Source organism: Gorilla gorilla, chromosome 9, assembly GCF_029281585.2.
Source record: "Gorilla gorilla gorilla isolate KB3781 chromosome 9, NHGRI_mGorGor1-v2.1_pri, whole genome shotgun sequence".
Taxonomy (NCBI): Eukaryota; Metazoa; Chordata; class Mammalia; order Primates; family Hominidae; genus Gorilla; species Gorilla gorilla.
In genome coordinates, this window is record NC_073233.2 from 70,271,156 (window position 1) to 70,296,581 (window position 25,426).

At 43.6% G+C, this 25,426-nt stretch overlaps 1 protein-coding gene and 1 pseudogene across 3 annotated transcripts in view; both read left to right on the plus strand.

Annotated features, from left to right (window-relative positions):
* ASRGL1 (asparaginase and isoaspartyl peptidase 1) overlaps positions 1 to 25,426 on the plus strand; it is a 62,151-nt gene that overhangs the window by 13,042 nt on the left and 23,683 nt on the right. For all 3 annotated transcript variants that reach the window (XM_031016246.3, XM_031016244.3, XM_055354303.2), the window contains exons 2-3: positions 4,613 to 4,755; positions 5,273 to 5,430. In XM_031016246.3, the coding sequence (XP_030872106.2) occupies positions 4,613 to 4,755; positions 5,273 to 5,430 (301 nt within the window). The remainder of the gene's footprint in view (positions 1 to 4,612; positions 4,756 to 5,272; positions 5,431 to 25,426) is intronic.
* On the plus strand, positions 18,549 to 24,517 carry LOC109028716 (protein RCC2-like; annotated as a pseudogene).

Here is a 25,426-nt window from a genome sequence, read left to right on the forward strand (position 1 = left end):
ATTTTTGAGTGTATCTCTTTATATAGATTTTTTAGCTATTTGCTCTAGATATTATGCTGTACATGGATAAACACATGTAACTTATCACAGTCTAAAAATGTTAACATTTTACCATTTAAGCAGACCCTAGAGACCTTACCTTTCTTTACAGTCCCTTTACCCTCCCCTGCTGATCATATAATTGTCTTAAATATTTCCGCTATGTACATTGAGAACCACTTCAGACAATGTTACCATTTTGCTTTAACTGGCAAACATAATTTGGAAAATTCAAGAGGAGAAGGAAAGTCTATTATATTTACCCATTTTTTTCTCCTTTCTTTATTCTTTCTTCCTTCCCAGTGTTCCAAGATTCCTTTTTGGCTGAGCCTGGTGGCTCAAGCATGTAATCCCAGCACTCTGGGAGGCCGAGACAGGTGGATCACCTGAAGTCAGGAGTTCGAGACCAGCCTGGCCAACATGGTGAAACGCCGTCCCTACTGAAAATACAAAAATTAGCTGGGCGTGGTGGCGGGCGCCTGTAATCCCAGCTGCTCAGGAAGCTGAGGCAGGAGAATCACTTGAACCTGGGAGGCGGAGGTTGCAGTGAGTAGAGATCGTGTCACTGCACTCCAGCCTAGGCGACAAGGGTGAAACTCATCTCCAAAAAAAAAAAAAATCCTTTTTTTTGGTGGGGGTGGGGACAAGGTATTAATTTTACTCTGACACCCAGACTGGAGTGCAGTGGCACAATCAGAGCTCTGCAGCCTTGACTTCCTAGGCTCAAGTGATCCTCCCACCTCAGCCTCCCGAGTAAAGCTGGAACTGCAGGTGAGCACCACCACACCCAGCTAATTTTTTATTGTTTTGTAGAGACAGGGTCTCCCTGTGTTGCCCATGGTGGTCTCAAACTCCTGGGCTCAAGCACTTCTCTTACCTTGGCCTCCAAAGTGCTGAGATTACAGGCATGAGCCACCTCACCCAGCCAAGAACTTCTTTTAGCCATTCTTTTAGGTTAGGCCTGCTGGCAACAAATTCTTTCCATTTGCCCTTATCTGTGTTATGGACTGAATGTTTATGTCCCCCTCAAAATTTAAGTGTTGAAGCCCTAACCTGGCTGTGTTTGGAGATGGGGCCTCCAAGGAAGTAATTAAAATTAAGTGAGGTCATAAGGATGGAGTCCTGAACCAATAGGATTAGTGTCCTTATAGGAGACACCAGAGAGCTTGCCCACTCTCATGGGCACAAGAAGAGGTCATGGAGCAGTGAGCACACAGGGAGATAGTAACCACCTACAAGCCAAGAGAGGAAGCCTCAAGGCTGGGCGCGGTGGCTCACGCCTGTAATCCCAACACTTTGGGAGGCCGAGGTGGGTGGATCACTTGAGGTCAGGAGTTCAAGACCAGCCTGACCAACATGGTGAAAACCTGTCTCTACTAAAAATATAAAAATTAGCCGGGTATGGTGGCGCACCTGTAATCCCAGCTACTCAGGAAGCTGAGGCACGAGAATCACTTCAACCCAGGAGGCAGATGTTGCAGTGAGCCAAGATCACACCACTGCACTCCAGCCTGGGTGACGGAGTGAAACTGTGTCTAAAAAAAAGAAAAAGCAGCAGCCTCAGAATGAAACCTACCCCTTTTTGGCACCTTCCTAATACAATCTGAGAGTATCTTGGTTTCTCCTTCATTCCTGAAGGATATTTGCGGAATATAGAATTCTGAATTTATAGTTCTTTTCTTCAGCACTTGAAAAATGCTGTTCTTCCTCCTGGCCTCCGTAGTTTCTGGTGACAAATTCTTTGTCATTAAAACTGGTTTCTCCCCTATAGGTAAGGTGTCATTTCTCTCTTGCTACTTTCAATGTTTTTTTGTCTTTAGTTTGCAGTGGTTTGGTTATGATGTGTCTTAGTGTGAATGTCTTTGTGTTTAGTCCTATTTAGGGCTTGCTCACCTTCTTAAATTGGTAGATGTATGCTTTTTGCCAAATACAAGGAATTTTCAGGCATTATTTTTTTGAATACTTCTCATTCCCACCCATTTTCTCCTCCCATCTAGGAGTCTAATGACTTGAATGTTAACTCTTTTGTTATGGTCCCACTGGTTGGCTGGGCTCTGTTCATTTTGTTTTTTTCCAGGCCCTGTTCTGTTGTTCAGACTGAGTGATTTCTTAGTCCAGTAATTCTTCTGTCTTGTCTGTTCTGCTGTTAAGCCCATCCATTGAGATTTCTTATTTTGATTATTACATTTTTTCAGCTCTAACTTGCATTTGGTTTTTCTTTACATCTTATATTTCTTTGCTGAAACTTTATAATTTTTTTAGTTATTTCAAGTTCATCGAAGCATTTTTATGATGCTTTTTTTTTTTTTTAAAGGGACAGGGTCTTAGTCTGTCACCCAGGCTGGAGTACGGTGGTGTGATCACAGCTTACTGCAACTTCAAACCCCTGGCTCAAGTGATCCTCTTGCCTCAGCCTCCCAAGTAGCTAGGCCTTTGGGTGTGTGCTACTATGCCCAGCTAATTTTTTTTTTAAGAGATGGGGTCTTGCCGTGTTGTCCAGGTTGGTCTTGAACTAGGCCTCAAGAGATCCTCTTGCCTCAGCCTCCCAAAGTGCTGGGATTACAAAGCACAGGTATGAGCCAGCATGCCTGGCCAATGGCTGCTTTAAAATTCCTGTCAGGTAATTCTAACATCTGTGTCATCTTGGTATTGTCATCTGTTAATTCTTTTTCCTTAGGTTGAGATGTTCTTGGTTCTTCATATGATGACTGACTTTCTCTTGTATTCTAGACATTTTGCATATTATGTTTTAAGACTTTGGATATTATTTATATAAATCTTTTATCAGGTCTTCTCTAACCTGCGCTGATCAGTGTAAGGGGATGCCTTATTATTGCCAGATGGAAAAGATGTGAGCTTCTTTGGCAGAAGAAAGTAGATGTCTAAGCCACACACCTGGATTTGATTCCTTGCTCTTTACCCAGAAGACATTTGATATTGGGAAAGTTGCTTTTCTGGTTTCCCCACCTGTTAAACTGGCATGTAATCAGGGCAGCAAACACTGTTTGCCTACACATGCTAGACATTATTCTAAGTGTTTAATATGCAATACCTACCTCATTGATGGTTGTAAGGATTAAATGGGTTGATGTTCTTACTCACTTTACACATGAAGAAACAAGCACAAAGAGATTGAGAAGCATAGCTAGATTTGTAGGCATTATCTGGGCAGAGAAATATAGAGAAAGGGTGCTAGTGGTAAAAACAACAGCATGTGCAAAGGCACAGAGACACGTGGGCTCCTAGTATACAGTAGCCCTCCGTTATCTATGGGGGATGTGTTTCAAACCCCCAGTGGGTGCCTGAAACCACCAATGGTACTCAACCTTATATCGACTGGTTTTTTTTTCATACATACATATGATAAAGTTTAATATATTAATTAGCCGCAGTAAGAAATTAATAACAATAACTGATAATAAAAGAGAACAATTATAACAGTATGCCAGCATCACTACTCTTGTGCTTCGAGACCATTATTAAGTAAAATAAGGGCTTCTTGAACACAAGCACTGAGAGGTGCTACTACAGCTGATCTGCTTGGTATTCGAGACGGCTGCTAAGTGACTAACAGGCAGGTAACCTATACAGTGTGGATATGCTGGAGAAAGGGAGGAATCACGTCCCTCTGAAGGACAGAGTGGGATGATGCTAGAAGTGTTTATTTCTGGAATTTTCCATTTAATAATTTGGGGCCATGGTTGACTGAGGATAACTGAAACCTCAGAAGCAAGGCTGTGGATAAGGGGACTACTATCTTCAGGGAAACCTTATTTCAGTAAAATATAGCCAAGGAAAGAAAATGAAGCTGGAAAAGCAGGTCAAAGGCCAGGTTAGGAAGGGCTTTGTACTTTTTTATTTTGTAGGTCATGGAGTGCCAAGTCAGATTTCTTTTTTTTTTTTTTTTTTTTTTTGAAACGGAGTCTCACTCTGTCACCCTTGGCTTATGGCAACCTCCGCCTCCTGGGTTCAAGTGATTCTCCTGCCTCAGCCTCCCGAGTAGCTGGGATTACAGGCACGCACCACCACGCCTGGCTAGTTTTTATATTTTTAGTAGAGACAGGGTTTCACCATGTTGGCCAAGCTGGTCTCAAACTTCTGACCTCGAGTGAGCCACCACACCCAGCCTCCAAGTCAAGATTTGTCTCTTTTTTTTTTTGAGATGAAGTCTCGCTCTGTCGCCCAGGCTGGAGTGCAGTGGTGCGATCTCGGCTCACGGCAACCTCCGCCTCCCAAGTTCAAGCAATTTTCCTGCCTCAGCCTCCCGAGTAGCTGTGACTACAGGTGCGGGCCACCATGCCTGGCTAATTTTTTGGATTTTTAGTAGAGACGGGGTTTCACATGTTAGCCAGGATGATCTCGATCTCCTGACCTCATGATCTGCCCGCCTCGGCCTCCCAAAGTGCTGGAATTACAGGCATAAGCCGCTGTGCCCGGCCAAGATTTCTCTCTTGAAAAAAAATGTTCCTCTGGCAATGGAATAGAGGATGGATTAAAGGGGGCAAATTAGAGGAAAATCTGGAGCCATTTCTAAATTCTTAATTCTTGCTTTTCAACTTCTTTTTGGTTTTAGGTTGTGGGTCTGTCTTGAACACAAATGGTGAGGTTGAAATGGATGCTAGTATCATGGATGGAAAAGACCTATCTGCAGGAGCAGTGTCCGCAGTCCGGTGTATAGCAAATCCCATTAAACTTGCTCGGCTTGTCATGGAAAAGGTATATGTGACTAAAGCAGCCTTTTCCTAATGAATTGTTATCGTTATACTGCAGTGATAAGGGCTCCAACTGTGCAGAAATACTTGAGATCACTGTTCTCCTAAAAATATATACAAAACAGACGCAATGTATTTGAGTTTCTCAAATCAGCCACGATTTTTGACTAGGAATCACTTGACCAGTGAATGATTACTTTATCTTCCTGTATTTTCTTCACACCACATACAAACCGACCAGACCAGCTATTTAATAGCATGTGTTAAAGATGGATTGAGTTCTCTAAATTTAACGTATATGTAAATCGCATCTCTAGTAATGTCCCATCAATTGGGGTCTTTTCTTTTTTAATACAAAAACTCAGTCAGGGTTTTTTCAGCATACAGAAAAGCATTTTCTGGAATTTGTATTTTTGATCCTTTGCACCCAGAGAGAAGTAATTATTTCAACACAGTTGGAACAGTTAAAAAGATGTAAAATTTTCAAAAAACAATCATTTTCTCTTTTCTTTCTGGCTCAGACACCTCATTGCTTTCTGACTGACCAAGGCGCAGCGCAGTTTGCAGCAGCTGTGGGGGTTCCAGAGATTCCTGGAGAAAAACTGGTGACAGAGAGAAACAAAAAGCGCCTGGAAAAAGAGAAGCACGAAAAAGGTGCTCAGAAAACAGATTGTCAAAAGTAAGTCTTACCTGTGGCTCACATTATTTGGGAGTTATTAAAATATGAAAGTTTGGCAAATACCTGGTTATCTACAATTCTTTTGTTTTGTTTTGTTTTGTTTTGTTTGAGACGGAGTCTCTCTCTGTTGCCCAGACTGGAGTACAGTGGTGCGATCTCGGCTCACTGCAGCCTCCGCCTCCCGGGCTCAAGCGGTTCTCCTGCCTCAGCCTCCTGAGTAGCTGGGACTACAGGCACACACCACTGCACCCGGCTCATTTTTCTTTTTTTTTTTTTTTTAGTAGAGGCGGGGTTTCGCCATGTTGGCCAGGCTGGTCTCAAACTCCTGACCTCAGGTGATCCACCTGCCTCGGCCTCCCAAAGTGCAGGGATTACAGGCGTGAGCCACCGAGCCCAGCCTCTGACATGATTTAGTAGAAGAATTTCACGTATTAATGTATCAGTTATCTGGATTCTTCTTGATCAGTTTATCTTAAATAGACTAAACAGGTTATCTGTGATCTAGTGTACCTTATAAACTTAAGTACTCTTTCATAGTTTAGAGAAATCAGCACAACTCTTAGAAATTCAAATTAGTCATTTTCTGAATTACAGTTTTCTGTTACAGATTTTGAAATCCTAAATAAAGGACTGCTTATTTAAAGCAAAATTTGAAAGTAAAATGTGAATATGGCCTGGGAGTTTATAATGGAATTAAATTTATTGACTCCGCATACTTTTTAGAGTAATGATATTTAACCAGAGGTATACCTTGTATCACCTAGGGAGCTTTTTCAAAATATGCATGTTTAGGCCACCCCGTCAGAAGAATCAGATTTAAATAGATCTGAGGTGAAGAAGCCAGACAGGTATATTATAAAAAGGGTTCCCAGGTAATTCTGATGTGTTCCTCAGGTTCAGAGTCTGTTTTAAAAGATTGGCCTTGGCCGGGTGCGGCGGCTCACGCCTGTAATCCCAGCACTTTGGGAGGCCGAGGCGGGCGGATTGCCTGAGCTCGGGAGTTCAAGACCAGCCTAGGCAACACGGTGAAACCCCGTCTCTACTAAAGATACAAAAAATTAGCCAGGCATGATGGTGCGTGCCTGTAATCCCAGCTACTCGGGAGGCTGAGGCAGGAGAATCGCTTGAACCCGGGAGGCGGAGGTTGCAGTGAGCCAAGATCCCACCATTGCACTCCAGCCTGGGCAACAAAGCGAGACTCCGTCTCAGAAAAAAAAAAAAAAAAAAAAAAGATTGACCTTATGTTGGCAGCTGTTGACAGCCTGACTGAGTGTGCTTTTGTGTCTGTGGGCTAGAGTCATAGCAGTGGGGTTGCCTTATGCATGATTTACGTTCATTTTGAAAGATGTCACCACATTGCTTTCCAGAAATTTATTAACACCTCTCCACCAGCCACTGCTGCTTTACACGTAAGCAAGAGGGGTTCCTGCCATGGGCCCTGCACTTTAAAGGACCCTCATATCAAAAACACACAAAACAATTGACTTATTCCAGAACACATAGGACCCCTTTGTCACTCAACATTGGCACAGCTTGACCAGTAACCCCAATCATTGCTCTTGTGACTAACACCATTCAGCCATCAAGGAAATCTCCACATCCGTTGCTCTATGTCTTGGAAGCAAAAGGCACCTGAGTTCAAAGTTTGTGGGTAGTGCCACTGTTGACATCAGAAATGGACATTGCTTTGGAGTGTGAGGAAGATTCGAACAGCAGAAGGACTTAGGTAAGAGAAAAAGACAAATTAATTAACTGATGAAATAGATTCTTGCATCACAAAGTATTATTTCCCTGTAGTGCTAGGTATCCATTTTCTTGCCTCTCTGCGTGTTAGAATGTGTAGTTCTGAAGATTGTCAAAGGGAGGGTTCTGTGGTGTAATGGTTAGCACTCTGGACTCTGAAGATTTTCATGAGTTAGTGTAGTGTCTGTAGAAGTTGCACATGGGGACTGTTACTCTTCAGTTTGTGTATGGGTAGGTCTAGAACAGCACTGTCCAGTAGAAATACTGTGAGAGCCACAAATGTAATTTAACATTTTCTAGTGGCCACATCCACAGTGGATCACATCTGAGGTCAGGAGCTCAAGACCAGCCTGACTAACATGGTGAGCCCTGTCTCTACTAAAAATACAAAAATCAGCCAGGCATGGTGGCGGGCACCTGTAATCCCAGCTACTCAGAAGACTGAGGCAGGAGAATCGCTTGAACCCAGGAGGCAGAGGTTGCAGTGAGCCAAGATCGCGCCATTGCACTCCAGCCTGGGCAACAAGAGCAAAACTTTGTCTCAAAAAAAAAGTGAAATTAATAATATATTTTATTTAACCAAATATATCCAAAATATTTCAATATGTAATGCATATAAGAAATTATAAGATGTCTTGCTCTTTTTTTATACTAAATCTTCAAAATCTGATGTGTTTTACACTTACAGTACATCTCACTGAGGACAGCCACATTTAGCTAGCAGCCACTCAGTAGCCACATGGAGCTGCAGCTTCTGTAAGTGCACAGCACAGGTCTAGACAGAACCTGTGTGAGAAAAACTGATAACAGAGAAAAACAAAAAGCTCCTGTAGTTGCTAACTCTCCGTGTTAGCAACTACATGGACATTGACTGTTAGAATTATGAATGGTTTTATTTTGATGAAAATATTTAAAAGATGTAGTTAATTTCAAAAAATACAGTGGTAAAATTTTTAGCTTTCATGTAATTTTAGCCTTTATGTATTGTGTTTACTAATTATAATTCATATTTTAACTTTAACATTAATACAAATTTTGTATATTTTACAATTACTTTTGTAACTTTTTGGAAATTATATCTGCAAATTACTTCTTTTTTTTGTTTTTTGCTTTTCTTTTTTTTTTGGTTTTGTTTGTTTTTGAGACAGAGTCACACTCTGTTGCCCAGGCTGGAGTGCAGTGGCACAATCTCGGCTCACTGCAACCTCTGCCTCCCAGGTTCTAGCAATTCTCCTCAGCCTTCTGAGTAGCTGGTATTACAGGTGTGCGCCACCACGCCTGGGTAATTTTTGTATTTTTAGTAAAGAGAGGGTTTCACCATGTTGGCCAGGCTGGTCTCGAACTCCTGACACCAGGTGATCCGCCCACCTCGGCCTCCCAAAGTGCTAGGATTATAGGTATGAGCCACCATGCCCGGCCAAGTTTTTTTTTTTTTAATTTTTTAAGATTAGTCCTTTATTTTTTTATGAAAATACATTCTCATTTTTTATACTTTGGATATATATTTCACTTTTAATCCCTTAGATTATTGAAAATGAGTATAAGTCAAGATTTTGGTAGAAAAAGAATGCTATAAAGTGGAGCTCACAAAAGAAAAAATGAAAAAGAAAGTAAAAATCTTCAAAGAAGCAGGCTGCTTGCATTTTCCAACACTGGAAGCAGTAAAAGTAAGCAGTCTTCTTCCAGGGTGACCCACATAAAATTCACAAACAAGACATTACAAAGGTTTTGTTCAATTAAGATCTACTTATTAATCAAAACAATTAAAATTAGTAAGAAAATTATTCTTACCAAATCCACAGTTTGAACAAGTCAGATGAAATCATGGCAACTTCCTTCTTTACTAAAGGAAGATTTAATTGCTAATCATGAAGAATCACACACAAAAAAACACACATCCGGTTACAGGAATTGAGGGAAAGAGGCCGAATAAACAATTGATTTTACCGGAAACAGAAAACAATATAAAATACTGATGTAATGTTCTTGAAAGAATAATACAATGTGTCCAATATTTAGCCAAGCCTAATCATTCTTTTCATGACACCGTCAGTACAGTGTGTGCAAAAAACAATGGAAATTTTCTAGGTTTAGTAAAAGAGATTTCAAAATTTGGTAAAATGCCAAACATATAATTAAGACAAAAATAACGAAAGTAATGATCATTACCTAGGATAGAGAATTCCAACAGATTATGAGTTTAATGGAGAATAAAGTGAGACATGAAATCGTTTGTAAAAATTTTTTTGTCAATAAATTTTTTGGTTTTGTGGGGTTTTGTTTTTTTGTTTTTTTTGAGACAAGGTCTTACTTTGTCACCCAGGCTCGAGTGCAGTGTTACAGTCGTAGCTCACTGCAGCCTCAATCTCCCAGGCTCAAGTGATCCTCCCATCTCAGCCTCCCAAGTAGGTGGGACTACAGGCATGCACCATGCCTGACTAATTTTATTTTTAGTAGACACGGGGTCTTGCCATGTTGCCCAGGCTCGTCTTAAGCTCCTGAGCTCAAGGGATCTTCCCTCCTGCTTGGCCTTCCAAAGTGCTTTGGTGAGCCACCAAACCTGGCCAATTTTTTTTTTTTTTTTTTTTTTTTTTTGAGACAGAATCTTGTTCTGTCACCAGGCTGGAGTGCAGTGGTACAATCTCAGCTCACTGCAACCTCCGCCTCCCAGGTTCAAGAGATTCTTCTGCCTCAGCCTCCCGAGTAGCTGGGACTACAGGCGCATGCCACCATGCCCGGCTAATTTTTGTATTTTTAGTAGAGATGGGGTTTCACCATGTTGGCCAGGCTGGTCTCAAACTCCTGACCTCGTGATCTGCCTGCCTCAGCCCCCTAAAGTGCTGGGATTACAGGCGTGAGCCACCGTGCCCAGCCCAAAATTTTTTAATAAAATAGTTACTCAGTTCAACTAGAGTGTACCGTGGTACTCATAGTACCATGAGTCATTACTGCTTGAAGAAAAACAAGTCTAAATCATTCCATGTTTCATTGGCTTTATATCTCCTCCTTAAAGTGTGATTTTTGAATTAAGTGAAGAATTGAAAGAAAACTTTCTGTTTTAGACATTAATTTCAAGGATTGTTGAAGGCAAGCCTGTGATAATGGAGCAAATGTGGTTGGTAAATGAGAGATGTACAAGCAAGAAGCTTGGCTAAGAATCCAGAAGCATACTATGTGACATATACAGCCCATCGTTTGAAATTTGTTTCTAGGATGCATGACCTCCACTGTGCCACTAATGGTGGTGCTTTGGAACAATAGAGGGAATAAATGCAGTGTCTTCTAGATATGCCCAAAGATGGAATATCTTGACTAAACTTATATTTCACCCTATAACAAGTCTCAGGTGCACGATGAGAATACCAACGAAATGCTGTTGAAGTAATTAAATTGAATTTAGGTAAGAAGAATTCAGCAAAACCATAAAAAGTCTTCAAAGAGCAAATCATGGACTTTAACAAAAAGTGAAATTAATTTTGAACTTGTATTATTTAGTATAAATCTGATTTCTATTAATAAATTTAACAAAACCGTAACCAAAAAAAATATATATATATATATATATAAATTTAAATTTTTTTTTCTGGGAGTATCTCCTTGCTTATCTGACATACACACACCCACACACACACACACACACACACATCTATATAAATATATATATGTGGCTACTTCACCTTTAAAGGATTTAATTTTTTTTTTTTTTTTTTTTGAGACAGAGTCTTGCTCTGTCACCCAGGCTGGAGTGCAGTAGCACAATCTCGGCTCACTGCAAGCTCCGCCTCCAGGGTTCACGCCATTCTCCTGCATGCCATTCTCCTGCCTCAGCTTCCCGAGTAGCTGGGACTACAGGCGCCCGCCACCATGCCCGGCTAATTTTTTGTATTTTTAGTAGAAACGGGGTTTCACCATGTTAGCCAGGATGGTCTCAATCTCCTGACCTGATGATCTGCCCACCTCAGCCTACCAAAGTGCTGGGATTACAGGCGTGAGCCACCATGCCTGGCCGATTTAAATTTTTTTTAAGTTTATAGAAACAAAATCAAAACTGCATGTGAGATATACAACAAAAATGATGTTCCAACAAAATCCAGGGAAATTGAAACAAGGGAACAAAAATATTTACCTAGCTTGAAGAAAATTCATAGACAGATAATTCCTAAACCAGTTTCTATAGAAACTATTTTTCAATTCAGTATAAATCAGAGCATAGTATCATCTGAAGAGAGATTTGAACAAAATTGAATAACATTCTCCTGTTTTTGATTTTCTTCAGAATATACCAGCATCAAAACGTAAAAGAATTTATCTGCATAGACCTAGATACTGTTTAAAAGATTATAAAAAGACTATAAGTGATTGTGATTTAAATGATCAAGTTAAAAATTTTAATGCACTCTGCAATCACAATTTATATATAAATCCATATAGTATTTGACTGTGATAATGTAAAAATCAGTATTCATTTCTAAATCTAAGTACTGCTTTGAGAATTTTGTTGGTAATTCCAGTTGCTGCTGCTTCAGCAGAAGGAAGCTACTCTAAATTAAAATTAATTAAAAACTTGCTAAAAACTATGTTGACTCAAGAAAGATTGTCTTTTTTGCCATTTTGTCAATAGGAGTCACGTTAAGTATAAGAACATCATCAGGCCGGGCTTAGTGGCTCACGCCTGTAATCCCAGCACTTTGGGAGGCCGAGGTGGGTGGATTGCCTGAGCTCAGGAGTTCACGACCAGCCTGGGCAACATGGTGAAACCGCGTCTCTACTAAAAAATACAAAAAATCAGCCAGGCGTGGCAGCGTGCACCTGTAGTCCCAGCTTCTCGGGAGGCTGAGGCAGGAGAATTGCTAGAACCCAGGAGGTGGAGGTTGCAGTGAGCTGAAATCACACCACTGCACTCCAGCCTGGGTGACAGGGCAAGAGTCCATCTCAAAAAAAAAAAAAAAAAAAAATCATCAGTACTCCCTGGAATGAAGCCAAGAAAAAATATTTTTATGGAATAAATACATAATTTATTAAATGTGTCTATGTGTGTGTATGTGTGTGTGTTTGCCATTCATCTGCCATCACCAGCCGATTAACAAATGACCCTGGTATACACAATAATAACTAAGTTAAGTCGTCATTGGTAGTTTGTCAGCTTTCGGTCATGTGAAAACCATAGCTTTTTAATATTTTTCTAGATAAAATAGTATGGAGGTTCCTAAAGAAATTAAAAATAGAACTACCTTATAACCCAGCAATCCCACTTCTGGTCATATACCCAAAGGAAATGAAATCACCATCTAGTAAAGATATCTGCACTTCCATGTTCATTGCAGCATTATTCAAAATAGCCAGGATATTGAAACAACTACAGTGTCTGTCCATCAATGAAGAATGGATAAAGTGTAATGTATATATACGGTGGAATATAATTCCTTGTAAGAAAAGGAGGAGATCCTGCCATTTGCAGCAACATGATAGTAAGTGAAATAAGCCAGTCACAGAAAGATACTACATGATCTCACTTAAATATGGAATCTAAAACAAAAAGAAACATTGAGGCCGGGAGTGGTGGTGGCTCACGCCTGTAATCTCAGCACTTTGGGAGGCTGAGGCAGGCAGATCATCTGAGGTCAGGAGTTCAAGACCAGCCTGGCCAACATGGTGAAACCCCGTATCTACTAAAAATATAAAAATTAGCTGGGTGTGGTGGTGGGTGCCTGTAATCCCAGCTACTTGGAAGGCTGAGGCAGTGGAATCGCTTGAACCTAGGAGGCAGAGGTTGCAGTGAGCCGAGACCACGCTGTTGCACTGCAGCCTGGGTGACGAGCAAAACTCCATCTCAAAAAAAAAAAAGAAAGAAAGAAACATTGAATACGTAGAAACAAAGAATGGAATGGTAGTTACCAGGAGTGGGAGAAATGGGAAGGTGTAAGCCAGAGGGTACAAAATTACTGTTATGTAGCATGCGTATGTCTGGAGAAGTATAATATTAGGACTATAGCTAATAATATTGTGTACTGGAAATTTGCTAAGAGTAGATTTTAGAGGCCAGATGCAGTGGCTCACGCCTCTAATCCCAGCACTTTGGGAGGCCAAGGTGGGCAGATCACCTGAGATCAGGAGTTTGAAACCAGCCTGGCCAACATGGTGAAACCCCATTTCTACTAAATATACAAAAATTAGCTGGGCATGGTGGTGGGCGCCTGTAATCCCAGCTACTCGTGAGGCTGAGGCAGGGGAATCACTTGAACCTGGCAGGCAGAGGTTGCAGTGAGCCGAGATCACGCCACTGCACTCCAGCCTGGGCAACAGTGCAAGACTCTGTCTCAAAAAGAAAGAAAAGTCTGGGCGCAGTGGCTCACACCTGTAATCCCAGCACTTTGGGAGGCCAAGGCAGGCGGATCACGAGGTTGAGTTCAAGACCAGCCTGGCCAAGATGGTGAAACTTCATCTCTACTAAAAATACAGAAAAATTAGCTGGGTGTGGTGGCACACGCCTGTAATCTCAGCTATTCGAGAGGCTGAAGCAGAGAATTCCTTAAACCCGGGAGGCAGAAGTTGCTGTGAGCTGAGATCACGCCACTGTACTTCAGCCTGGGCGGAAGAGCAAGACTCCATCTCAAAAAAAAAAAAAAAAAGTAGATTTTAGGTACTCTTACCACAAAAAATAAAGAAAGGTAACTGTGAGATGATAAGTATGTTATTTTGGTTGACTGTAATCATAATTTCACTATGTATATCAAAACATTCATGGCTGGGTGCGGTGGCTTATGCCTGTAATCCTAGAGCTTTGGGAGGCCAAGACAGGCAGATTGCCTGAGTTCAGGAGTTGAAGACCACCCTGGGGCCAACATGGTGAAACCCCATCTCTACTGAAATACAAAAAATTAGTCGGGAGTGGTGGTGCATGCCCATAATCCCAGCTATTCAGGAGGCTGAGTCAGGAGAATCACTTGAACCTGGGAGATGGAAGTTGCAGTGAGCCGAGATCACACGACTGCACTCCAGCCTGGGCCACAGAGCAAGACTGTCTCAAAAAAAAAAAAATAATAAAGTTCACCTTATATACAGTGAAACATATATACAAGAAAAATACCGATTTTTCAAGATACGTTTACCACAGTAACAGGATAGAACATACTTATAACTTCCCAATATTAAATATATGGTATGTGGGCCTCCAATTGTATTTGTATTGTTGCCATGGCCCCTTGCAAATGTTAGAGGTGGGCCCACCACCAGCAGGGACTGGGAGAACCCTCCTTCCTTATCTAACAGGTAAAGGGTAACACTGTTACTTTAATTTGCTCTTCCCTGACAATTAATGAGTTTGAGCATTTTACATTTGTATATGGGTTTTTCCTTTTTACAAATTTGCCTGTTTTTGTCCTACACTCATTTTTTCCTTTGAATTATTTTTTCCCTTTCTTATCAGTCTCATTGTTTTTTCTTTTACTTTTTTAACATTCTTTATAGATAGATGGGATTTCTCTATGTTGCTCAGGCTGGCCTTGAGCTCCTGGGCTCAAGTGGTCCTCCTACCTCATCCTCTTGAGTAGCAGGAACTACAGGCACAAGCCACTGTACCTGGCTCTTTCTTATGAGCCTTAAGGTTATGTTCTGCTGTAAATAAAATTAAAAAACCCAAATCTGCTGTTTTTATTTTGCTTTTGCTATGGTATTTTTGCCGTATAAAAAGATTTTAGGGCCAGGCGTGGTGCCTCACGCCTGTAATCCCAGCAGCTTGGGAGGCTGAGGCGGGTGGATCACTTGAGGCCAGGAGTTTGAGACCAGCCTGACCAACATGGTGAAACCCCGTCTCTACTAAAAATACAAAATTAGTCGGGCATGGTGGCGCATGCCTGTGATCTCAGCTACTTGGGAGGCTGAGGCGGGTGGATTACGAGGTCAGGAGATCAAGACCATCCTGGCTAACACGGTGAAACCCCATCTCTACTAAAAATGCAAAAAATTAGCCAGGCATGGTGGTAGGCGCCTGTAGTCCCAGCTGCTTGGGAGGCTGAGGCAGGAGAATGGCATGAACCTGGGAGGAGGAGCTTGCAGTGAGCCGAGATCACGCCACTGCACTCCAGCCTGGGCGACAGAGCGAAACTGTCTCAGAAAAAAAAAAGAGATTTTAGGGCCAGGCGCAGTGGTTCACACCTGTAATCCCAGCAGTTTGGGAGGCTGAGGCGGGTGGATTACTTGAGGTCAGGAGTTTGAGACCAGTTGACCAACATAGTGAAACCCTGTCTCTACTAAAAGTACAAAATTACGTGGTGGCGCATGCCTGTAATTCCAGCTACTTGGGAGGCTGAGGCAGGAGAATCACTTGCACCCAGGAGGTGGAGGTTGCGGTGAGCTGAGATCACACCATTGCACTCCAGCCTGGGCAACAAGAGCAAAACTCCATCTCAAAAGTGAAATAAAATAGGCCGGGTGCAGTGGCTCATGCCTGTAATTCCAGCACTTTGGGAGGCCGAGGCGGGTGGATCACAAGGTCAGGAGTTCGAGACCAGCCTGGGCAACATAGTAAAATCCCATCTCTACTAAAAATAGAAAAACTAGCTGGGCATGGTGGCACACGCCTTTAGTCCCAGCTACTCGGGAGGCTGAGGCAGGAGAATAGCTTGAACCCACAGGGCAGAGGTTGCGGTGAGCCGAGATCATGCCACTGCACTCCAGCCTGGGCAACAGAGCGAGACTCCATCTCAAAAATAAACAAAAATAAAAAAATTTTTAATTTTTTTTTTCTGGCAGGTGGATTACTTGAGGTCAGGAGTTAGAGACTGTAACCAGTTTAGGGTTACAGTAGCTCCCTCTTATCTGCAGTTTCACTTTCTGTGCTTTCAGTTACCCACACTCAACCACGGTCTGATGTTTTGAGAAGGAGACCACATTCACATAACTTTTACTACAGTATATTGTTTTAATTGTATTATTTTATTATTGTTAATCTCTTACTGTGCCTAATTTATCAATTAAACCTTATCATAGGTATGTACATACAGTATAGGGGAAAACAGTGTTTATAGAGGTCAGTGCTAGCTGAGGTTTCAGGCATCCACTGAGGGTCTTGGAGCGTATCCCCTTCAAATAAGGGGGGACTACTGTTTTACACCTACTGCTGCTGTGAACACTTGTGTATGCTTTTTTGGTGAACACCTGTCCACATTTCTGATGGACAGATACACAGGTGTATAATTGCTGAGTCATGGAATGTGCATATGATCAGTTCCAGTAGATACTGTGAAATGATTGAAGGGGTGGCCTGCCCCTCCACACCTGTGGGTGTTTCTCGTCAGGTGGGACGAGAGACAGAGAAAAGAAACAGACACAGAGACATAGAGAAAGAAAAGTGGGCCCAGGGGACCGGCGCTCAGCATACGGAGGACCCACGCTGGCACTGGTCTCTGAGTTCCCTCAGTATTTATTGATCATTATCTCTGCCATCTCGGAGAGGGGGATGTGGCAGGACAATAGGGTAATAGTGGGGAGAGGGTCAGCAGGAAAACATGTGAGCAAAGGTCTCTGTGTCATAAACAAGGTTAAGAAAAGGTGCTGTGCCTTGATGTGCACGTATACAAACATCTTGGTGCATTAAAGAGCAGTATTGCCACTAGCACCTCTCACGTCCAGCCCTAAGGCTGTTTTCTCCTATCTCAGTAAATAGAACATACAATCGGGTTTTACACCGAGACATTCCATTGCCCAGGGATGAGCAGGAGACAGATGCCTTCCTCTTATCACAACTGCAAAGAGGCCTTCCTCTTTTACTAATCCTCCTCAGCACAGACCCATTACGGGTGTCAGGCTGGGGGACGGTCAGGTCTTTCCCTTCCCATGAGGCCATATCTCAGGCTATCACATGGGGAGAAACCCTGGACAATATCTGGCTTTGCTAGGCAGAGGTCCCTGCGGCCTTCCACAGTGTATTGTGTCCCTGGGTAGTTGAGATTAGAGAATGGTGATGACTTCTAACAAGCATACTGCCTTCAAGCACTTTTTTTTAACAAAGTACATCCTGTATAGCCATAAATCCATTAAACCTTGAGTCAACACAGCACATGTCTCTGGACATGGGGTTGGGGCTAGGGTTACAGATTAACAGCATCTCAAGGCAGAAGAATATTTCTTAGTACAGAACAAAATGGAGTCTCTTATGTCTACTTCTTTCTACATAGACACAGTAACAGTCTGATCTCTCTTTTCCCATTTCCCCCTTTTCTTTTTGACAAAACTGCCATCATCATCATGGCTCGTTCTCGACGGTCGCTGTCTCTTCGGAGCTGCTGGGTACACCTGCAGACTAGCAACAGACAGAACAGGCATGCAAGGATTAATATGAAATTTACAATAATAGTACTTCCGATGGTCTTAACCCAAGTGACAGGGTTAAGATTTGTGAGACCATCAGCAACTCCTGATTGCCTCAGTTCCTGGTACCAAATTTAAATGGGCTTTTGATGCTTTGAACATTTGCTCTTTTAATTTGGAAATGTCTAAAGTGAGATTATCTTCTCTTCCCTGTGGATGGCGTCTAACCATGTCCCAGTGATGCTCAGACTCATTATAAACTCGGGGTGTAATACAAAAGTCTGACGTATTCCAGTCACATTGTAACTGGAAACAATGTTCTAAGCTCATGAGCCTATCTTCCATCCAAATGACAGTTTGTCTAAGATCATTAATTTGATTTGCCAATTTTTTATCAATACCAGATTGTGAATTCCACAATCTTGTAGAATTATTTTGCCAATGGTTAACAAAGTTTACTGTCTGAACAGAAGAGTGCAATGCAACTCCTGCGACAGCGGCCGTAGCTGTGACTGCAATTAATCCCATAGTCACTGCAATTAAAGTAAAAATGAATATTTTGGATCTATTTAAAATGGCTTTTAGTACTTCAGTCAAAATATGGATGGGTGGCGAGGCCTCCCACAGTCGGTCCATGGACACAGGGATCCACATGCCCTCTCTTGCTCTCACTAGCAGAATATGGTGCTGCCAATTAAAAGTCGAATCAATGCAAGTAAACAATCTGCAGTTTTCACAGGTTATAGTTTGGGAGTCTGGTTTAATAACTATATTTCCTACAACTAGCATATGAGAGGGCTTTACACAACTTTGCAAAGGAACTGTTAGGCTGGAATTTAGGTCGATAGTATAAAATGGCTTACAATCTCTTGTTTCTGTAGTTTGATTTCCAGACCAAATTCTAATGCAGTATGAGGCCACAGTAAGCCTCCATAATTCTGGATGTTCAGGACCAGAAACAGGACTTAATATTTCTGGTCTTGGAGTAGAGATTCCTTTTTCTCGACCATTCCCAAGGGTAGAAAGACTGTAATTTTGTGTGCTTCTGTTTGTCTAAACTTTCTGTTAAGTCACTATTAACAGCTGGACTCACTTGTGCAGTGGGACACAATTGAGTTTGTCCTGTGCAATTGTGGTAGCATTGACCTCAAGGTGCCCAATCTGTAATAGTTCTGAATTCATCGTTTTGTAATATCACTGCACTATTGGCCACACATTCTTCCCAAACTAAAACTTCTATGTCTTTTGATCCTTTGGGAATTTCCTTCGGGCAAGGTTTTCCTTTAGGCCTAAATTTTAATGATCTTTGATAAGGAAAGTCCTGTAAGTAATTTACCTGTGGCCTGTGTGACATTCTGTTTACCATGTGATAAGTAAGTCTACTGGTGGTACTGACAGTAGGTACTTCTACCAACCAATTTTGGATTGCAGCATTAAACATCCTGGCGCATTTTTAAGTGTATCTGAGTGGGCTGGAGCCCTCGTCTGGGCCGGGGGAAGAAAAAAAAAAAAAAAAGCCCTCCGATCCGTCTTTTAGTTGCTTCTCTTCCTTTTTTCTCTCTGGTTTCTCATCACTTCAACCAGCCGCGACCATGCCCAGGAAGAAGGCGGCGGTGGCGGCCTGGGAGGAGCTGAGCTCGGGCAACGGCACTGCCCACGCCAGGGCCCAGGAAACGTGGCGGCCCCGCAGCCGGAAGCGCGAGCTTCCTGGGCGCTGCAGTAGCAGCAGTGGTGGCAGCAGCAGCGGCGACGAGGACAGCCTGGAGCTGGACAGGGCCCCCGGCAGGGGCAAGCGCGTGGCGCAGCCTGTGGCAGCAGGCAAGGTGGGCGGTGCGGCTGTGGTGGTCGCCGAACCCGAGCACACCAAGAAGCACGTCAAACTTGAGACATGTGCTGTGTTTACTCAAGGTTTAATGGATTTAGGGCTGTGCAGGCTGTGCTTGAAGGCAGTATGCTTGGTAAAAGTCATCACCATTCTCTAATCTCAAGTACCCAGGGACACAATACACTGCGGAAGGCCACAGGGACTTCCTCACAAAGTGCAAAGGGGAGCTTTTGATTTTGGGGGCAACCAATTGGGACTTGATTGGTCGAAAATAAGTGCCTAAACAAGGCTGGGAGCGGTGGCTCACGCCTGTAATCCCAGCACTTTGGGAGGCCAAGGCGGGCAGATCACAAGGTCAGGAGAACCAGACCATCCTGGCTAACACGGTGAAACCCCGTCTCTACTAAAAATACAAAAAAAATTAGCCGGGCATGGTGGTGGGTGCCTGTAGTCCCAGCTAATCAGGAGGCTGAGGCAGGAGAATGGCATGAACCCGGGAGGCGGAGCTTGCAGTGAGCCGAGATCGCGCCACTGCACTCTAGCCTGGGCAACAGAGCAAGACTCCGTCTCAAAAAAAAAAAAAAAAAAAAGTTCCTAACCAGGAAGCTGCTTACGGCAATATCCGTCAGAATTTGTGGGGACCCCATAGGTATGGGTGCCTGGCGGGGGTCCGGGTGCGGACAGTGGTCTCGGGCTCCTGTGCTGCACACAGCCTCCTCATCACCACAGAAGGAAAGCTGTGGAGCTGGGGTCGAAATGAGAAGGCGCAGCTGGGACATGGTGACACCAAGAGAGTAGAAGCCCCCAGACTCACCGAGGGTCTCAGCCACGAAGTGATTGTGTGCAGCATGTGCGCGGAACCACACCGTGGCCTTGATGGAAACGGGCTCCATGTTTGCGTTTGGGGAAAACAAGATGGGGCAGCTGGGCCTTGGCAACTAGACAGACGCTGTCCCCAGCCCTGTGCAGATAATGTACAGCCTGCCAATTACCAAAATGGCCTGTGAGGCTGAAAATCAGTATGATAATGGACTGCAAAGGAAACCTCTATTCCTTTGGGTGCCCTGAATGTGGTCAGCTGGGACACAACTCAGATGGGAAGTTCATTGCCCGGGCACAGCAGATAGAGTATGACTGCAAACTAGTTCCCCGGCGAGTGGCCATCTTCATTGAGAAGACAAAAGACAGATTCTGCCTGTACCAAATATGGTTATGCGAGACGTGGCCTGTGGCGCTAACCACATGCTGGTCCTGGACTCCCAGAAGTGAGTCTTCTCCTGGGGCTTCAGTGGCTATGGCTGGCTGGGCTACACAGAGCAGAAGGATGAGATGGTCCCCCGCCTGGTGAAGCTATTTGACTTCCCTGGGCATGGGGCTTCCCAGATCTATGCTGGTTACACCTGCTCCTTTGCCGTCAGTGAAGTGGGTGGTCTGTTTTTCTGGGGGTCAACACCTCCCATGAATCTACCATGTACCCAAAAGCAGTGCAGGACCTCTGCAGCTGGAGAATCTGGAGCCTGGCTTGTGGGAAGAGCAGCATCATTGTGGCAGCCGACAAGAGCACCATCAGCTGGGGCCCGTCACTGACCTTTGGGGAACTGGGCTACAGGGATCACAAGCCCAAGTCTTCCACTGCAGCCCAGGAGGTGAAGACTCTGCATGGCACTTTCTCAGAGCCGGTCGCCATGGGCTACTCACACTCCTTGGTGATAGCAAGAGATGAAAGTGAAACTGAGAAAGAAAAGATCAAGAAACTGCCAGAATACAGCCCCCGAACCCTCTGATGCTCCCAGAGACGACTCCGACTCCACACCTCTCATGGCAGCTGTCATTTCCATGTGCACTGGGACAGGAAGTCAAACAAGGAATTTAAAAAAGCAAAAGTGGACCGAAGGTGCATTTTTATTTAGACTCCCTGAGGTTCCGTTTTACAAATGATCCAACGTTAACTACCTTTTTTTCTGTTTGCTTTCCAAAGACCCTTTTTTCCTCTTAATGTCGAATTAAAATACTTGCTCGTAGTTGACTTACCATTCCTACAAAGAGGCAGAAACTTTGAGCAATCTAGGTTTTTTTTTCTTTCTTTCTTCCTCTCCTGAATACACTCCCCAAAACACTCCTTTCCAGTTATAATTAGCATCATGATCTAAGTGGATGCTACATGGAAGAGGAATCGCCATTTACTCAGAAAAAATGTCCCTTACAGGAACCGGCAGCAGCTAGGCGAAGTCGCCGGCCCACCTCCATCCAAAATCATGCTCGCGTGCTTCGGAAGCATCCGGGTCACTCCTTTCCCGCTTTTTCTTGCAGATCGGCCTAGGCCGGTGTCAGTTCTGTTTCTCCTCTTGGCTGCCTGTACACCCACAGCCTTCTGGCTGCAACATTGTAGAATCAGCTGTGTCCCCCCTGGTGGGGGATTGGGGATCTGTGTTTAGCCACTTATATCTACTTTAGCTGTTAAAGAAGTCCAAAGGAAAATCAGGTGATTGTGGAACCATGGGGACTTGGGGATGGGGCAGAGGTGGGAACATTTGTATCAGTTGAGTCAGCTTCATGGCTCCCTGCAGAGCCAGGGCTGAGCCTTGTCACGCGCACTCGCCAATTAGAGATTGATCAGCCAGCAGTCAAATGCATTCTCCAGTCCTTGCAAGAAGGATCAGCCCTTGCTGTACCAGCCTCGATCGCCTTGTGCTTTGGTCTTCTTTTCTCCCCTGCCTGGATCCTGCCTCGTGCGGGCCATCCTGTTGCTGAGACTCGGGGTACCGTTCTGCTGACCCAGCTCCCTTTAGTCACATTTGCTTGGCTCTAGTACCAAGTAGTTGGGATTACCAAAGAGTCCCCTTCCTCACACGTCAGCACGGATGCCGTGACTGCCACCCGCGTCCCCGTCAAGTGCCCGTGCCCAAGCTAGCCGCTGTGTGCGCTGCGCTGAGTGAGTTATGAGGTGCCTTTCCCAGAACCCTCCTCTTGCCTGGACCCAAGAGAGGCAACAGCTGGAGCTGGGGCTCTTGGTTTCCAGAGGGTCTGGACTGGTTTGGGTGCTTTAAAATAGATACTTATTTCAGTGGTTCTTATGGGGGAGTTGGGACTAGAACTTAAGTGTGAGATTTGGGTGGACGGGAAAGTTAAATATTGGTCTCTTCAAGTTTTTTCTTTAGCTATTGTTACCACTTGTCACTGTCTCCATGTAAAATGCCAAAAATGATCTAGTTGTTGTTACCTTTTTTCCCTATTTTCCACCCCAGTCGCTCCTTACCATGACTCCTGCCCTTGGAGGGCATGTAGCAGTGTCTGTCCAGCCAGTCCCAAGGCCATGTGGGAGGAGACTGGCCTGCATCTCTCTAAGACTTAGTCTGATGCCACGCGCATCTCTTGATCTGTGTTCAGTCAGTAGTCCAGGGGAGAAGCTTCTGCCACTTCAGAGTTTGCTAAACTAACCTAATTTGTCCAAATCACCCCAAAACCACCATCTCTGACTCAAGCTTCCATGCGACAGCCTGATCCATTTCCCTGGACAGGTCTCTCCTGGAACGCAGCCCAGGCACCTGTGCTCCTGGAACCCTTGAGGTCTCTCCTTTGAGTCGTGGTCACCGAGAGGGTTGAGGACGCAGCACCTGAGGTCCCAGCCTTTGCAGGAGCTGCCCTGGGCAGAGCTGGACTTAGATCTTCGGTGGCCTCATGTAAACCCGGCAGCCAGCCTCTTCTAGAACCCTAGCCCAGGGACTGGAGCAGGAAAGGGACCTTCAAAGTGAGGACTGCCTTGTCCCGCACCTCCTTCTGGCTTAGATTGAAAAATGGGCTTCCTGATGGGTTAAATCCTTTAAAACAAAGAGTTGTGGGGGAAGGGTGCCGTGCACTCCTAGAGAAAGGTACACAGTTGCCCGGCTGGGAATGTGCTTGGCACATCCCTGCGAGCATCTGACTGGTCTTCTAGCTCAGGAAAAAGAATTCGAAAGAGGCTTAGTGTGAAGGGGAATCAAAGAGGAGGTTGTGATTTGGTCGAAGGTGCCTGGTTTAGTGCTGTAATTGTCTTATTTATATATATATATATTTCTTGGAGTAAACATTTTAAATAAACAACATCATTATCTACTGAAAAAAAATAAAAATAAAAAATAAACATCCTGGTGCTCTCCCTAGGCAAGTAGGAGGATAACGATACCCAGTGGAAATATTTGTCATCATTCCTTCTTCCTCAGGTTTGGCAGGGCAACGATCATCTGTGGGGCCAGGTACCCATACACTATTATTAACATATATTTCAGTAGGATTATCCATCCATGTGACTGCTCAAATTAAGGGCGGGAAAGCCACATAGGCCCAGTAGGTATAATTAGCTGCAGCTGCTCCTGCAGGCATGGGGAGACTTACCACCATTGATACAATCATCAAAGCTGCAAGCGGCCAGGCATGGTGGCTCATGCCTGTAATCCCAGCACTTTGGGAAGCCGAGGCGGGTGGATCACGAGATCACGAGATCAAGACCAGCCTGACCAACATGGTGAAACCCCATCTCTACTAAAAATAGAAAAATTAGCTGGGCGTGGTGGCATGTGCCTGTAATCCCAGCTACTCGGGAGGCTGAGACAGGAGAATTGCTTGAACCTGGGAAGTGGAGGTTGCCATGAGCTGAGATTGCACCACTGCACTCCAGCCTGGTGACGGAGCAAGACTCCATCTCAAAATAAATAAATAAATAAATAAAAGCTGCAAGCAGCCTACTCTCTGGAGTTTGTGTCACCTTTGTGTTCTCAAGGCTTTTTTTTTTTTTTAGCTAACTGTGTCAGCTTCTTTAATTGTGCCCAAGTCAGTGGCTCCACTTTCTTGGTGGATGGCAACTTCGTCTGTTCTTCTGACATCACCATTCTGTTCATCATGTGAGTCGATGGTGCTCGATTGCAGTGTTTCTGTCTCCGCGGAGGCGCTTTTCTTTGCATCTCCGATGGGTTCATTGCAGAACTTTAAATGTCTAGTGGGTATCCAAACAAGAAGCTGATTTTCTCCTGGTGAAACACAAGCAAAACCTCTCCCCCACGTTACCACCTTCCCTATTTCCCATGTCTTATTTTTGTTGTCTTTCCACCAAATCAGTTTTCCTTCATGTGGGCTGTTCTTTTCACAGTAAGATGTTCTGCAGAAGTAGTAGTCTGATTTCTATAAATGTTTTAAAAATTTAAAGTATAGAGTGCTAGATTAAGTTGCGTCTGAGGAGTGGTACACTCCTTACTGTCTCCCCCTTCTTTTTGTTTAACTAATTGAGTTTTGAGTGTTCTATTAGTTCTTTCAACTATGGCCTGTCCTTGGGAATTATAGGGAATTCCTGTTGTATGTGTAATTTTCCACTGATTTAAGAATTTTTGGAAGGCTTTACTACAGTATCCTGGTCCATTGTCAGTTTTAATTTTTTCTGGAACTCCCATTACAGCAAAACGATAATAAATGTTTTTTTTTTAACATGGGAAGTACTTTCTCCTGTCTGCAGGTTGCCCATATGAAATGTGAATAAGTATCAACTGTTACATGAACATATGATAATCTTCCAAATGAACGTACATGCATGACATCCATTTGCCATAACACATTAGGACATAGACCTCTGGGATTAACTTCTGCCTCTTGAGTGGGCAGGTGTAGGACTTGACACTGGGTGCAATGTTGTACAATATTTTTTGCCTGTTTCCACGTGACATCAAATTTGTTTTTTAATCCTGCCGCATTTATATGAGTCAAAGCATGAAGTTCTTGTGCTTTTATGAATGCAGATGGTACCAGTAAGTCAGCTTGTTCATTTGCTTTAGTTAAAGGCCCTGGTAAATTAGTGTGTGCCCGAATATGAGTAATGTAAAATGGGAAATTTCTGTTTCTTACAGTTTGTTGTAATAAATTGAACAGCTGGTTTAACTGATCATCCATGCTATATTTAATTAGAGCTGTCTCAACATCCCTTGTAGCCTGTACTACATATGCAGAATCTGATACAATATTAATAGGTTGATTAAAATCTTGTAACACTGTAATGACTGCAACCAACTCAGCTCTTTGAGCCGATTGATAATGAGTTTTGATTACTTGCTCTTTTGGCCCTGTGTAAGCTGCCTTTCCATTGCTGGAACCATCAGT